This window comes from Neofelis nebulosa, chromosome 18, assembly GCF_028018385.1.
Source record: "Neofelis nebulosa isolate mNeoNeb1 chromosome 18, mNeoNeb1.pri, whole genome shotgun sequence".
NCBI lineage: Eukaryota > Metazoa > Chordata > Mammalia > Carnivora > Felidae > Neofelis > Neofelis nebulosa.
In genome coordinates this window covers 26,685,212-26,701,857 of record NC_080799.1, presented here as the reverse complement: position 1 = coordinate 26,701,857, position 16,646 = coordinate 26,685,212, and the positions used below count along the sequence as shown (strand labels likewise).

Below are 16,646 nucleotides of genomic sequence, written 5' to 3'. Positions count from 1 at the left end.
CACCTAGTTGGAAGAATTTTATATTTTTGTGTTGGGTCAGCATCTCCTACATTGGATATACTTGATTTGTAGACACTAGTAATCAAGCACTACTGGTGTTTTAGAATATTACCTTTGCTCTCTACCCTGAATGTCTGGTCTGTAAATTTACACCATTTTTAACAGGTAATATTCATGTTCTGTTGTTGTCATGTACCCTGTGTTCAACATTTACCATCTCCATAGCCCATTGATGCTCACAGATAAAGCAGGCTTCTAGCCTAGTCTTAAATTCACTGAAGAGATAAAAGGAGAGGAGTGGCCTCCTAAAGCTATGGAAAAACGTGGCATTATCAAAACATGAAAGGACGATCTTGTGGCTGAGAGAAGTGCTCATTCTCGGCAGAATGCAGAAAGGCAGGAAGCACACAAAGTTAGAGAAGAGTTAAGAGCACTCAAGCATTCCATTTGATTGCAAAAACTTTTAGAGCATTAGGAAGCCATTCAGGATTTTCCAGCCCGGGATCAAGTGGCCAGATCTGTTACAGCATTCTGGTGGTGGCAAGTGTAATGGTTCTGAGATCTGAGAGGCAGAATACTGCACCCCCCATCCCTCAACCCCCGAAAAGCCAAATCAGGGCAGTGACAGAGTGAAGGCAGGGGAGGGCATGATGTAGGCTTTAGCAATAGAGTGGATGAGGGGCGCCTGGGTGGCTCAGTCGGTTAAGCGTCCAACTTCAGCTCAGGTCATGATCTCACAGTTCGTGAGTTTGAGCCCCGCGTCGGGCTCTGTGCTGACAGCTCGGAGCCTGGAGCCTGTTTCGGATTCTGTGTCTCCCTCTCTCTCTGCCCCACCCCCACTCATGCTCTCTCTCAAAAATAAACATTAAAAAAAAAAAAAGAAAAAAAAAAAAGAAAAGAAATAGACTAGCCGTGACATGCAGCAGGAATCAAGAATCCATGAAGACTCAGATAGGTGCTTTCAAATAAAAGAAAATGTAGGGGGAAAGGGGGAGGAGTCCGAGGTAACAATGAAAGCTACAGATAACCACTGATGAATATGGATCTGATGTCAGCAAGGAGGTAGAAGCTTGAGACAAGGTCTAAGCCCATCTAGCGGTTAACTGCCCGGATGTGCTTAGAAAAGTCCTAAGGACTAAATCCTGGGGACAACATCACATTTAAGGGATAGAGAAAGAGGAACAGTCACAGAGGTAAGTCCAGAAACGGGTGAGCAGGATCCTGGAGGGGTTCAGGAGAGGGGAAAAATACTGCTCATCAGTGCCAAGTCTCCACCCAATATATCATGGATTTGTCTCCCCACTAGAACGGAAGATTCACGAGGGCAGGGGTTTCTGGCCGCTGCTCTATCTGCAGTGCCTACAAAAGTGCTGGGCTCCCAGTAGCTGGTCAACTACTTGTTGAAGAAATGAAGGCTGAGGCCTTCTGTAGTCACTGAACTTGATAAATAGAAGGCACTGATGATAACCAGGGCCACTTTCAGGGCACCCCTGCCACACACACACCCCTATCCTGTTCAATTTTGCCTAAGCACCACTGGGAGTCGGTCTCCTGGAAGACAGGATGTTGAGACACACAAGTTCGCCAATGAACTAGGGGATAAAAATCTTGTGCGTAAGCCTCATTCACACATTTTGCTGGAAGTTGTGTCTGGGCAGACATCATCATTATACTGGGTTCCTCTTAAAGACTTTATGAAATAGCTACAGCCTAGAAAAGTTATACAGAACATCTGAACATGCAAGTAATTTTAGATTAAAATGAGTCTTATGGGAGAATGAAGAAGTCACTCATCACTTATCTGTTTTAGGAATTTTCACATTCGCTTAAAACTCAGCATAGCTAGATGATTTTTTACAGCTCCCATGCCCACCAATTAGCACTGGCAAAGTTCTAACTATATGTAGAAGTTGACAGCTCCAACTGGCAAGTACCAGATTTTGTGCTAAAGAGCCCCAAACAGGGCCTTGCGGTTTCTGAGGTAAAATCCTGCCCAGACAGGTGAGCTGCTTGGGATCTCAAAGTCCTTCATCGGGCTCTATCGGCGAGGCACAGCTCTCTTCTCCCACCGACCAGCACAGCAGGACTGTAAAGGACACCCAGTGCACAGCAGGTGCTAAGAATGGACTATAAACATGAATTTTTCCTTCAAACCATAAACATAACAAAAAATCCACCTCTCTTTTCCAGCTTTGTCCAGACCCGCAGGGCCTTGAAGCAGTTCGTCAGGTTCCACAGCATGAAGTCTCCCTACTTCCTCTATAGGCAACGGTGCCCTTTAGGCTGGTCGTCTCTAAATGCAACAGGCTCTGTGTCTCCTACTTTACTCAAAACTCCACAAAGCATATTTGCTACATGGGTATTTATTCAAGGACTTTCTATATTCAGTTCACCACTTAAATCACTGCTAAGCTCTTTTCAGATCTATTTGCATCAGTCCTTCATCTTGGATGGTGAAGTCAACAGGCAAGAGTGAGCCTGTTAGTTATGGCTGACAATGACTGGCATGGCGTCACAATCAAAGAGCTTGGAGGGTAAATGCTTGTGGAGAAACAGGATGAGAATGGAGAGGAGGGTCCTGAGTAAGGGCCCACACAGGCTGCCCCACCCACGGAACCTGAGGCCTGCATTAAGGCCTAGGATCTGCTTTCCCCTCTGCCCTGGAAGGTCCTCTCTGGGTGATTCTAAGGCACAGTGGTGAAGGACATGCTCGGCCCACTAAGTGTGGTCCTCTCGTCTAGTGGCAGCCCCTCGCCTGGAAAACAGTGCAATAAGCATTCCATTTAGAAGATCTTCTCAAAAACCAGCAAGCAGCATTCTCTAATGGAAATGGAGACAAGGTCTTTCTTGGAAGAGAGTGTCCCAGAAGACACTCTCTGTCCCAAGACCAACCAGGTCCCTTTTAAGGTCCCTGAGAACAGCAGCCTGGGAGCAGCCGAGACTTTCAAAGGCTGACAAGGCACAGAGTGGATGGATGAAAAGAGAACAATACACAGAAAAAACACAACACAACACAACTTTGGCTTATAAAACCTCCAACCTGAGGCGGGGACATCAGTGTCCACCCACATGCAGAAACAGATGATTGTAGCAGATGGTTGTCAGAAATGCTTTAGCATTTCCCCACACTGCCCACACCCCAAGCCCTGCGCTACCCACCCCCACAACCCCTCACAACACACACACACACACACACACACACACACACACACACACACACACACACACAAGTAGTATCTGCAGAATAAGTCAGAGGTTGGGATCCAGAGCCTGACGTCGGGATAGAACTCTTGGCACTCCGCACTAAATCACCGTGATTAGTCCTATCTAGACAGCAACATTCACACTGGCCTAAGCTCGAGCGGCAGGGTCTGTCTCGTGAAAAGTTAGGCTGCACCCAAGACTGCCAGGTCTGGAAAGTCTTTCACTTCTCCTACTTCGCTGAAAGGCTGTCCGCCCTGGTTGAATGTCAGCTTATACCGTAACCGGATGGGCTCCTGGGCAAAGATAGAAGATGTTAAATTAGTGGGGAGAGACACAGACCAGCCCAGAATTAAGAGCCTTTACCCACCCAGTAGTCACCAAGGAACAACATACGTATGTAAGCTCCACCCCAGTGAGACCTCCCAACAACTGTATGACAGGAACACCTGGCCGGGACCCTTTGGGACGACAAACACGAGGGAAGCCAGTCATACATCCTGGGAGCACTCCCACACCTATGCAGTCCTGAGGTGGACCTCGACTTGGAGGCCAGCTAAGGACGGGCAGGCCTCACCCTTTCAGATGACTCCAGGGTACTAGGGGGAGTCTGTATCACTCTCTTGGTTCCCAGCTATGGCCCTCCGGTCACAGATCCTCTTTCAATAAGCTCCGAAGGAAAGCAGACTCAGTGAGGAATATTCCACCACCACTCCCAACCAGGGACTTTAGAGCAAGACCTAAATACACATCTCTCAACCTACCACATTGCCTCCCTAGAGTTGAGGCCCACCCCCTCGCCCCATTCCCCTGCTAGCAAAAGTGCCAGAACATACTTTGTGTGGATTGTCAAGCAACAGCATCTGAGAGATCACAGCTGGAGGCGTCAACGGACTGAACGCAGGGAGCTTGGAGCTGGATGCCGGCTGCAGCTTCACTCTCATAGACTACGGGGCGGGGGAGAGGAGGGGGCAGAGAAAAATCCAACATCTAACTGATTCCTAATCAAGTACAGTGTCAAAGAGGGAGATGAGGTAAACGGGAAAACTTGACCTGTACCCACCACCCGATTAAAGGGTCCAAAAGTCCTTCCTTTCCATAAATAGAATGTACCTGAAGTTGTACAGCTGGCTTCCAAGAGGCAGCATGAGGAGCTAAGGCACATCTTGGGCTGCATTCTCATTCTGCCTCTTACTAGCTCTGTGATCTTGGGCAAATACTTAACCTCTCTGAGCCCTGGACTAGAAATTTATAAAATAGAAGTAATAGTAACACATGTCCCGCAAGATTACCATGAGGATTAGAGAATGTATGTCTTTATTTTTGTCTATCTTAGATCTTTACTTTTAGGACATTCCTCCCATGTTCACTGTGATGCTGGTATGGCTGTTAATCAGGGGGCCCAACTTCCCATGAAAAGCAGTGGATGAAAGATCTTCACTGGCCAGAGTACCTTCTATTCCTGAACACAAGTAACCGGTCCAAGTTGTGCAAGTAACACCAACAGGGTGAATCCTAGCCCTTTCTTGGGTACCGAATATGCATGCCTTGTGCCAGGGGAAAGTTTCCTTTTGAGGTAAAGAGGTTTAAGGACTATGTAACTCTGGAGCTGCTAATATCCATTTCCATGCTCTGTGGAGTCCGTCACAGAAGATGCTCCAAAGAAGAAAAGTCAAGAGGTGGAAAGCGATTCTTAAGGAATCGTTTTAAGATTTTATCTGGATTCGGACATATACTGAAGTCAGATATTCAGAGACCTCCAGTTAAATAAGCCAATAAAATTCCCACCTTAAACTACTTTGAAGATGGTGTCTCTTACACGTAACTAAAGCTTTATTGAAAGAGTCAAAGGAGCTGGCCAGCAGAGGACTCACCTTCGGCACAGCCACTTGAAACATGATGTCCCAGACAGGCTGGGTGGCAGTGCTCATCATGGTCAATAGCAACACCTGCACCTCTGGGTGACCAGGGGCCCCGGTCTGGGAAAAGTGGAGCAGAATTCTGAATCCGTTCCGGTCATACACGATGAGAGGCGGTAGGCTGCCTGGTAGAGAAGGACCGAACCGAAAGGGTTAGCACGACTGCAAACTCGCCGACAGCCCGGCCTGAAAGAGACGTGCGTGTGGTTATCATCCGGTGCTATGCTTTCTCCAGTCAACGCAGCTACGAGACTTACCTCCTTGGTCCCAAGCTTTCTGCGCAGCCACAACCCAGCCCTCACTACTTCTAGTTGGATTCCTAGAGCCCGTCAAACTGATCTCTCCCACCATCCAGACATCTGAAGCTCATTACCAGTTGGAAAAATAACAATGAACTTTTTTGAAGGAGACAGACTAGAATACTGCAAGAACACTAGAGAAAATACAGAATACCATAAAGAATGAAATAATAAAAAAAAAAAACCCACCATTATTTCTACCCAGAAATAAGCATTGCTAATAACATTTGGGCCTATTTCCTCCTCATCTCTTTTGTATGACTACATACACACACGCTTCTTACATTTAATTTTACAAAACTCTAAAGATGCAGATTTCTTCAAATCAGTAGGTTTAATGACATTCCAATGGAAATCCTAACGGGATTTTTTAAATTCCATTAAGAATTGATTCTAAAGCAAATGGAGGGGAGGGGGGTAAATTCAGGAGACTATCCATTTAAAGACAGGGAGTAAGGGCTATTTGTATCCATAAATACTCAAAAGCACAAAACTGAGAGAAATGTAAAACAAAGAATGCACAACAGACCCAAAAGGGGAATTTAACATGTTAGAGCATCTGTTTCAAAATCAGTGACTGATTCACTAAGTGGCAGACAACTATCTAACCTGGAAAAAAAATTTTTTAATGTTTATTTATTTTGAGAGAGAGAGAGAGAGAGAGAGAGAGAGAGAGAGAACGAACAAGTAGGGGAGGGGAAGAGAGAGGGAGACACAGAATCCGAAGCAGGCTCCAGGCTCTGAGTTGTCAGCACAGAGCCCAACACGGCTCGAACCCATGGACCATCAGATCTTGACCTGAGCAGAAGTCGGATGCTTAACCGACTGAACCACCCAGGCGCCCCTGTAAAAAATTTTTTTAATGAAAGATCTTTACCTCATGCCAAACATCACTCATCAAAATGCACGTTCTATAGTTTAAAAATGAGACTATCAAAGATTTAAAAGACTGAAAACATTCTTGAGGCTATTGGGAAAGAGGCAACCTTTCTGGAGGGATCTTGGTCATGCAGAACAAAATTTTAGATGTGTACACCCACATTTCAAAGAATATATCCTAATGAACTAATCAGGAAAATTTAAAACAATGCGTGTCCAAAGATGTTCGTTGTAGCACTGTTTTTAACAGCAAACAACCAAAAACAACACAACTAGAAATAAAAATTATCCTTCAGAAAGGAATTCAAAAGCTGAATGATGGTACCATGATTATACATATGTATGAAAACATTTAAAAAAATAAAGGTTTTGAGTGGCCTGGGTGGTGCAGTCAGTTGAGCGTCCAACTCTTGACTTCCACTCAGGTTGTGATCTCACGGTCATGAGATCAAGCCCTGTGTCGGGCTCTGCGCTGAATGAGGAGCCTGCTTAAGATGCTCTTTCTCTCCCTCTGCCCCTCTCCCCAGCTCTCGCACATTTGTGCGTGCTCTCTAAATAAATAAAGGTTTTGAAGAACAATCAAGAGCATGAAAAACGCTATGGCTTATGGTAATAATGCAGGCTGTAAAACAGTCTATATATACTGTGGTGCCAATTTATTAAGAATATATACGTACATGGCTAAAACAAGAAAATACATTAAGGTATGAATAGAACTTCCGTTTCTGGGTGAACAGTACGATTTAATTTTCTCTATTTTTTCTGAAATTTCTACATTGAATATGTATTTTCTCACTTTTAATTTTTTAGACATTCTTTTGTAATAGTTTCAGATTTACAAAATGTTACAAAACGCAAAGAATTCCCATATGTTAACATTTTACATAACCACAGTACAATGACCAGAATCAGGAAACTAACATTGAACATGTATTATTTTTAAGTTAAAGTAAGTGTTGGAAGGGCTTACCAACTGTTTAAATTCCTATGCCTGTATCCAGGGCTCTTTGCAATCTGACCCCAGCACACTGAGCCACAGGAGAGCCATGTGCCCAGAGAGAAGGGCCTGCGCTGTGTTTCTAAAGACCCTGGGTGTCTCCTGCTCACATGCCAGTGTGCTGACCCTATGCAGTCACCTTACTTACTGGGCCTGCTGTTCCTTTCCTTTGTAAGGAGGTAACCTTTGCTCTCCTGCTCTAATGAGGACCCCTAATGGAAGAGGACCACCAGCCAAGTCCTTCCTTTCCTACTAATCCCACCTTTTTGGAGTTATTTCTGCCACACTTGACATTCCCGTCTTGAATTCCCAATGAGTGAGCACCAGGTCTATGAATAGAATCAAGCCCCCTAGTTAGATTCTGCCTGCCAATAGCCTTCACCTTCAGTGTCAGTCCCAAGACAGAGAAATCTTTATGAAAAATAATAGGTAAAGAGACTATGAAGCCACCTCCTTACCCTCTGCCCCCAGGCCTAATCTCTACCACTCAACTTCCCCAGTTTCAGAGCCACCTCCTGCCAATTCACAGCAGATAAAGCTGGCCATCTAATAGCAAGGGGCGGGGAGGTGAAATTGTACTTACTGGGTTTAACAGACTCCAAAGGGACAAACACTTGAGCCAGAGGTGTATTCTGGGAGGATGGGGAAGAAGACAATGGGCCAGCTTCCCAGGACCAACCTGGAGAGGACTTAGTGCCGGGGGGCACTTCCTTAGGGATACTCTTCTGTGGAACATAATTCCTACCAAGAAAAAAAAAAAAAATGTATCAAGACTAGCAAAAATTGTAGACAATTCTGGGAATCTGAAGAACGAGGTTAAGGAAGGGGAAAAACAAGAAATATGTGTGTCTGTGTGTATTTTAGAGAAATAGGACTCTAGACATGGAATTTAACCTGTGCTTCAGTCTTCTCATCCGTAAAATGGAAATAATTTAGCATCTACTTCATGGGGCTGTTATCAGAATTAAATGAGAAAATGTATGAAAAACACTTAGTGGGCTGTGTGCACATAATAAGGACCCAATAAACTAGAGATGTTATTAAGATAATCAAGGTTGCAGCTGTCAGGCAGCCTCTGACAACAAGCCGCTCAGTCAGGTTACCTTTCTTGTACGTGATCACCAGAGTAACAAGAGCTAGGAAGAGGAGAATTCCAATTTTACACTGACCTCTTCATTCACACTTCGTGACTTTGTCCATTGGGAACGCAGATTGCAAAATTTTTACTACAAAATGAAAACTCCAGTCTAGACAGAAGCAGCCCACCCAAATCAGGAAGACTACTGGCCCCCTGTTGAATGGTTAGGAATAAACGGAAGGAAACCCTCCAGGGGTGCAAACAAGAATGAGCGCCTGGCACATCTCTGTTGCCACCGGGGCCCTGTGCCTCTACCGTGGACACAGACACATTCGGGCCATCTGCAAGAAGACAAACCGCTCCAACCTTTCCAGAGGCAAACCAGCCTGTCCGTGTGTTTGCATCCACACCCTAGAGCACCTCTAGTTCTAGGAATCTGTACTACGAAAGCATTCCAAGTGCCTCCAAACAGAAAGCTGTGTAAATACCCACAAGAAGGAAATGACTAAATATGTGTACACTGTATGCATGTGAATTATTAAACTATAAGAATGAGCCAAAGTTATATAAATTGATATGCACATGTATCAAAGATGTGACATGAAAAAAACCGCACTGGAGGACAGGTTGTCAATTATGAGCCCATTTGTGTAAAAATAAACAACATGCTGCGTTACTACACGCATAGAGAGAAAAGCAAAAAACGAGCATTTGATATTGTCTTTAGGCAGTGATTTTTGAGACTTTCTACATTATCTATTTGCCTAATGATCAAATTTTGCTCAACTTCAAATTACACTGTAATTGGGGGGGGGGGGGGGAAGCCCATGAACACCAAAATCAGCAGCAGCAGCATCTACTGCTGCCACACCTTAAACCAACCCCCTTTTCAGAGGTCCTGACCAAACTATGTCTTTTCCTCTGACTAGGATAGGGAGTCAAAGGACAAGGGGAAAAGTACATGTTGAACACTCGGCAGAAAGGAAGAAGCCCTTCCAGGGAGGGAGGTCCCTGGCCATCTTCAAGTATCGTCCCCGTATTCTGGTACGCTAACCCTGCCCTCTGACCCGGCCCCATGGAAGGAACATGAAGTGCACATGGGAGCCACTCTTCTACTGTCCTTGCCCACAAGACTCACAGAGGCCCTGGACATGGCTGTGGGGAGAGGAGATCCAGCAAGTTCTTTTCTGCAGAAGGGCTCTGAACACCACCACCCGGCAGTGTGCTGGCAGTGGGATTCCTCTTTTCCTCACAGCAATTCTGACCGGCAACCTGTCAAACCAGGAATGGCTAAAATAAGGCCAGAGTATGAATGATCATGAGCCATGGTGACACCATGCTTACAACATGTCCTGGGGCAGGAGAAAGAAAGGGCAAGAGAACATACAACTCCTGATCAGACCTTCAGTAAACTGGAACCTGGATACCGCTAAAGGGAGGAGGAGTATAAGGAGAGGGAAAAACATGTCTCTTTGGAGGTCCAAGCCAGACAGTACAGGCAAGGACGAGGCTTTGGACCTCCAAGTCCACAATCGCCACCAGGCTATGCTGTAGCCCCTTCCCCCATGCCCAGGCAGCACTGCCCTCATGAAGGTAGGTTTAGGGACCTCCCCTCCAGTCCCTAGGAAGAGATGCCTTACCTTGTCAGCAACTGGAGCATCACTGAGTCCTGTAAGGAAGAAACAGAAAGATGCACACCAGTAACTCTATCTGACAGCAGCTGGAGATCGAAGTCATGTTCACCCTTTCTAAGACATTTAGAAAAGCCTAGGCAAAGCAGATTACCTAAAATCATCCAATTCATTCATGGCAAATCTGAGATTAAATGCAAAGACGACCTGTCTGAACTTCTCAGGACAGGAGTCCCCACCTTATTCATTCGGGAAGATGTTCTAAGACCCCTGGTGGATGTTTGAAAAGGCGAAGAGTACCGATCCCTACATATACCATGTTTTTTCCCCACACAAACATACCTGTGATTCAGTTCAATTTATAAATCAGACACAGTAAGATAACGAAATAGAATAGCAATGTACAGTAGTAAGAGTTAGGTGAATGTGGTCTCTCGAAATTTATTATACTGCACTCACCCTTTGTCTTCTTGTGATGGGAGATGATAAAATGCCTACGTGATGAGATGAAGTGAGGTGAATGACATAGGCCTGTGATGTAGCGCTAGGCTACTACTGACCTCCTGACCATGTATCAGGAGGAGGATCATCTGCTTCCAGACCTCAGGGAACTGGAGCCGTGGATAAAAGGCGGGCGGGGGGGGGGGGGGGGGGGGGGAGGGGCGGGCACTGTATACCCAATTTCCTCTGAAAACAGGCATATTCTCCCCAAGGAGGACCAGCTGACTCGCTCTCCCTGGGAGTCAGGACCACTCTCTGTGCCTGCTCCCCCTAAACACCCTCCCTCACCTAAGGCTGCCAGGTCCTGGTGAAGCAAAGATGGTGCCACAGTCCCAGCCTGCTCAGATCCGCTGTCCACCTCCAAGTCGATCAGAGGGCAGTTCTTCATGCAGCCTGCTGGATTCTGAAAGACTACGAAACAGTCAGGAAAATATATCAGAACAAGAGCAAAGAGTCCACTTAATGCCTGTCAGCTTCCCACGGGCCTCCTCCCAATCAAAAGACATCACGTCACCCCACTCAATGCACTTCCGCTGAATGGCTTCATGTACAGCCTGAACTGGCCTGTAGAATAGGAAGCAGCCAGAGGACCGCCTTCCTACCCACAGCGGTCCGTGTCCTCCGCTGATGGTCCATTCACCCTGGCCAGCAACAGCCCTCCTGAACACAGATAATCAGCATCACTGGAGCGCTTGATAAAAACACCCCCATCCCCACCCCCAGCCAAGCTCTAAGCAGGCTTGATTCAGCAGGTCCCAGCTGGGGACCTAAGAATCTGCATTTCAGCCAGTATTCCGGATGATTCTGACGCAGCTAGCCTAGCCTGCTAGGGACCACTGAAGAAGATCATTATTTTGGTCTTTAGCTCTTATAAATAAGCATTTATGACCTGGGTGCAATGTAGCCATCTGCTTCTGTGGATAGCCGAAGTGAGGGTCCAGCCTGCCAGTTACTTTGTGACGGCACAGGTGGCAGGGGCTGGCGATGTAAAACCAACTCTCAAAGGAAAGGGAAAAAAGGGCAAGGCCTCTCATTTCTATACCATAACCCAGAATATTCTGAGGATCCAGTTCTTCCCCAGGATCTGCAGGATGTCAAGGCAGAAAGCATACCTCTGGAGACAGGTAGGTCTCCCACTGAGCTGGTCACTGTGTTCCCAAAGATGACACGGCCCTCCATCACCTGTTTGTACAGCAGAACTCCCTGGGTGAGGAGGTCATTTGCCTGGAGAATCTCAGCTGGAGGAGGAAAGAGGAAAGTCCCCCTGGTTTAGTTACCAACAGTCTCAGTCTTTTATAAGTCATTCCACAAAGCAGCCACCCATGGCTTCACCAGGTTCAGTACAGCCATACCCCTGCCCCCAGACCCTGTGCTAAGGCCCCTAGCAGACCTAGGTGCTCAATCCCTGAACCCCAATACTTCTAGTTCTCAAGATGCAGGAGGAACCAAATTTCTTCACCTCCTTTCCCAATACCGTACAACATAACTGCCAACATGATTGAAACATGATTCTTTCAACTAAGGAATTGCAACTTTAATTTTTTTTCTTTTTTTTTGGTGATGAGCACTGTGTATGAAATAAAACTTTAATTTTATTTTTTTAAGTTTATTTATTTTATTTTTTTCAACTTTTTTTTATTTTATTATTTTTGGGACAGAGAGAGACAGAGCGTGAACGGGGGAGGGGCAGAGAGAGAGGGAGACACAGAATCGGAAACAGGCTCCAGGCTCCGAGCCATCAGCCCAGAGCCTGACGCGGGGCTCGAACTCACAGACCGCGAGATCGTGACCTGGCTGAAGTCGGACGCTTAACCGACTGCGCCACCCAGGCGCCCCATTTATTTATTTATTTTAAGAGAGCAAGCGTGTGTGCACGCATGTGCAAGGGAGTGGCAGAGGGGGAGAGAATCCCAAGCAGGCTCTGCACTGTCAGCACAGAGCCCAACATGGGGCTTGATCTCACAAACCATGAGATCATGACCTCAGCCCAAACCAAGAGTGAGATTCTCAGGGCACCTGGGTAGCTCAACCAGTTGAGTGTCCAACTTTGGTCCAGGTCATGATCTCACAGTTCATGAATTTAAGCCCCACATCAGGCTCTTTGCCATCAGCACGGAGCCTGCTTTGGAGCCTCTGTCTCCCTCCCTCTGCCCCTTCCCCACTCACACATGTGGTTTCTCAAAAATAAACACTAAAAAAAAAAAAAAAAAAAAAGTCAGATGCTTAACCAACTGAGTCACCCAGGCACCCTAAAACTTTAATTTTATTTATTTTTTCTAAAACTTTAATTTTAATTAAAATTAAAAACTGAAATGGTTTTGTCAGTGTAGGATATGAATATTAAAAGAGTCTTATTGGTACTTCATTCAGTTATTGGAAAGCTTTCAAGTGTACAGGGAACAAATTGGTACGTGAATCTACATTTGCACCTGTAAATTTCATAGAGTCTAAACAGAGATCAAGTATTACTGATGAACACTTGGCACACAAATTGAAATGTCGTAAGTATAAAATACACACTGGATTTAAAAAACTCATAAGCATTTCAGTCTACTGAACAGTGTCTCCTGAGAGACCGAGAAAGAACTGGCAGCAGGGTTGAGGCTACATGTAACACTTCGGGCCACAGAGCTAGACTGCTGATTCTCAGGAGTGACCAACTATTTCCTGCCATTTTTCTTAACTGTGGACAGGGGCTGCAAACTGACAAGGGGTTAAATTCACGTGGCAAAATGTTTTATTTTGCATGTGCAAGTTGTTTAAAAATTTAAATTTGATTGTCTTTCAGCTCACTGCCATCAGAGAAAATGATGGGTTTAGACAATAATCACAAAGAGACAACCAAAACCACAGGCCTCTTGAAAACCACCCATGAAATGTTCTTGCTCCCCAGCCCCTCCAAGTGAACCTGCATCTACTCAAGCCCCCATCCAATTTATTATGAATATTAGGAATTTGGGGTGCTTGGGTGGCTCAGTCGGTTAAGCGTCTGACTCTTGGTTTCAGCTCAGATCATGATCTCACAGTTCGTGAGTTCGAGTCCCACATTGGGCTCTGTGCTGACCATATGGAGTCTGCTTGTGATTCTCTCTCTCCCTCCTTCTCTGCCTCTCTTGCTCACTCACTCTCTCTCTCAAAATAAATAATTTAAAAAAAAACTTAAAAAAAAGATGTATCAGGAATTCATAAGAAGTATCAGATACAGAAAAACATATTAAATGTCATGGAGAATGCCATCAGAAAACCAAGGCCCAGAAAAATTCTATAGGTCAAAGAACATGTTCTTCATGTAAGAAACAAGAGACAAAGAATGGAGGAGCTATCTATTAAAAAAATAAAAAAATTTAAACAAAGACTGGACGAGGGGCGCCTGGGTGGCTCAGTCAGTGAAGCATCCAACTTCAGCTCAGGTCATCATCTCACAGCTCATGAGCTGGGAGCCCTGCATCAGGCTCTGTGCTAATAGCTCAGAACCTGGAGCCTGCCTCGGATTCTGTGTCTCCCTCTCTCTCTCCGCCCCTTCCCTGCTCACGCTCTCTCTCTCCTTCAAAATAAACACTAAAAAAAAATTTTTTTTAAACATAAAAAATAAGAAAGAGACAAAGAATAAAAAAAAAAAAAAAAAAAAAAGACCAAAATGGGGCACCTGCGTGGCTCAGTCGGTTAAGTGTCCGACTTTGGCTCAGGTCATTATCTCGCAGTTTGTGAGTTCAGCCCCCCGCGATCGGTTCTGTGCTTGATAGCTCAGAGCCTGGAGCCTGCTTCAGACTCTGTGTCTCCTTCTCTCTCTGCCCCTCCCCCACTTGTGCTCTCTCTCGCTCTCTCTCTCAAAAATGAATGTAAAAGAAAAAAAAAAAAAAAAAGACCAAAGCGGGGCGTGCCTGGGTGGCTGCTGGTTAAGCATCCATCTTCAGCTTAGGTCATGATCTCATGGTTTGTGGGTTTAAGCCCCGTGTCGGGCTCTGTGCTGACAGCTTGGAGCCTGGAGCCTGCTTTGGATCCTGTGTGTGTGTCTGTCTCTCTCTCTCTCTCTGCCCCTCCCCCATTCATGCTCTGTCTCCTTCTCTCTCTCAAAAATAAAAATAAACATTAAAAAAAAGATTTTTTAATTAAAAGAAATTTTTAAAGTGTAATTTCTAAAAAAAAAAGGTCTCTAGAAATATCACCAACTACAAAGTATGGCTTTTCTGAGTCTGATTTATTTATTTGTCTTTTTATGTTTTTTAATGTTTATTTACTTTTGAAGGAGAGAGACAGAACGCGAGTGGGGAGAGGCAGAGAGAGGGAGACACAGAATCCGAAGCAGGCTCCAAGCTGTCAGCACAGAGCCCGATGTGGGGCTCCAACTCACGATCCGTGAGATCATGACCTGAGTGAAGTCGGTCGCCCAACCCACTGAGCCACCCAGGCGCCCTTCTAAGTCTGATTTAGAACAAACAAGAGGCACCTGAGTGGCTCAGTCGGTTGAGTGTCAACTTCAGCTCAGGTCATGATCTCACAGTTTGTGAGTGAGTTCAAGCCCCATGTCAGGTTTTGCACTGACAGTGGGGAGCCTGCTGCAGATTCTCTGTCTCCCTCTCTCTCTGCCCCTCCCCAAAACTAAACACACAAACAAAAATTTAGAACAAGAAATGCGGGGGCGGTTAGCAAGAGATGCTAGAGAGAAATGCCCAGGGAAATCCGAACACTGAATAGTTGATCACCTTAAAATGTTTGGAATTTGCTTCAATGAGAATAGGTTTGGGGTGGGGAGAGAGCAGTACACATGAACAAGATGAAAAAAGATGGGCCATGAGCTGTTAATTGTTAACAATAGGTGAAAAGCACATAGGACTTATCCTACTATTTCCCTTTCATGTTCTGCAATTTTCCATAATAAAAAGTGTAAGATGTTTTAATACCTTTGCACAGGTACTGAAATTCTCCACCGTCTCTACCATTATCCCTTCTGCTCCTCACCAGCCTGCCTCATTTAGGTTGGCTACCCAGCCCACCAACTCAGGTCGGTGAAACCTTCAAGATGCTGCTGTTTCCCAGACTTCTGTGGACCTGAGCCTTCCTTCTGGCATCGCCCTCTTGCCCCACCTCCAGGGCACGTTTCCACCTCTTCTTTCAGACCTGCTGACGGCTGCTTGCTCAAGCCTAGGCTTTCCTGGGAATCGGTTCGAAGCCAACACAGGACATGCCCTTCCAAAGCCCAACTTCCATAAAACCTAAGGTCCATCCTGTCTTGTTTCTGGCACCACCGCAGCCCCGCAGTAAGGAGCACGTCTGTTCTGCCTCTGGTGTAACGTCTGTGCCTAGAGAAACAGAACCGCATTACCGAGTGCGTCATCGTCATCTGTGGTGTCACTCGCCAGCCGGAACAGGGTGGGCCGCAGCTTTTCACACCGTTCGTACACGACCTGAGTGAACAGAGCTTGGTTTCACCACACACAACAAGGGCCCACAGCAAGGCCCTAGGTGCCCCCAGTAAGCAAACAGCAGAGTCTGGGGCTGCAGAATTCTTAGGCTGTCCCAAATGCACGACTGCAGGTTTGAAGTGACGTGGCCACTATAGTTTCAGAAAAAATTTGGGTTACGGTTACACGAATTTGTAAACTCACTAAAAAGGGGAAAGAAGACCTCAGAAAAGAATCCACGTTCTGAGTGTGTATGACATTATCTCTTCTCCAAGCTCCTTTCCCTGTGCCCCCAGAAGAGCTTTAACAATGGGGTGACTCCATATGGAAGCCCTCCGTGACTACCCTGCTTTAAAACTAATATCCAAACTCCCCATCCAACTTCCCTCTCCAACAATGCCCCCGGACTCCCACTGCAGGCTCTCCCAGAGCTAAACCTCATTCCCTACCAGGACCGTCTGGGCAAGCTCATTCTCCTCCGCCCAGGGAGAGTGCTCTGGACAACTGCACCTCCCACACGCCACGTGTTGAGGACACGCAGCCTCTGCACGTGTGAGGCTTCCCTCCTTGCAAGGGAGCTCAATGAACACACGAGTCCTCCCTCACAGTAGTGCTCCCTTCCCCGAGCTGTGAAAGGACATATCTGATAGGGGAGCCTAGGAGACAAGCAGGACGGAGCCCCTTCCTCCTGCTTTGCTCCTGAGACCCAGCTGCCCAGACGGAAGCCAACACTGGGCTC

General features: G+C 46.1%; 1 protein-coding gene across 1 annotated transcript in view; it reads right to left on the bottom strand.

Moving 5' to 3' along the window:
- Positions 1 to 2,347: 2,347 nt before the first annotated feature.
- Positions 2,348 to 16,646, bottom strand: part of GGA2 (golgi associated, gamma adaptin ear containing, ARF binding protein 2) — a 34,417-nt gene continuing 20,118 nt past the window's right edge. Inside the window, exons 9-17 of the mRNA XM_058709953.1 lie at positions 15,829 to 15,910; positions 11,618 to 11,743; positions 10,794 to 10,916; positions 10,014 to 10,042; positions 9,512 to 9,645; positions 7,879 to 8,036; positions 5,076 to 5,245; positions 4,038 to 4,148; positions 2,348 to 3,497 (exon numbers count right to left, since the gene is read on the bottom strand). Coding sequence (XP_058565936.1) covers positions 3,387 to 3,497; positions 4,038 to 4,148; positions 5,076 to 5,245; positions 7,879 to 8,036; positions 9,512 to 9,645; positions 10,014 to 10,042; positions 10,794 to 10,916; positions 11,618 to 11,743; positions 15,829 to 15,910 — 1,044 coding nt within the window. The 3' untranslated portion in view covers positions 2,348 to 3,386. The remainder of the gene's footprint in view (positions 3,498 to 4,037; positions 4,149 to 5,075; positions 5,246 to 7,878; positions 8,037 to 9,511; positions 9,646 to 10,013; positions 10,043 to 10,793; positions 10,917 to 11,617; positions 11,744 to 15,828; positions 15,911 to 16,646) is intronic.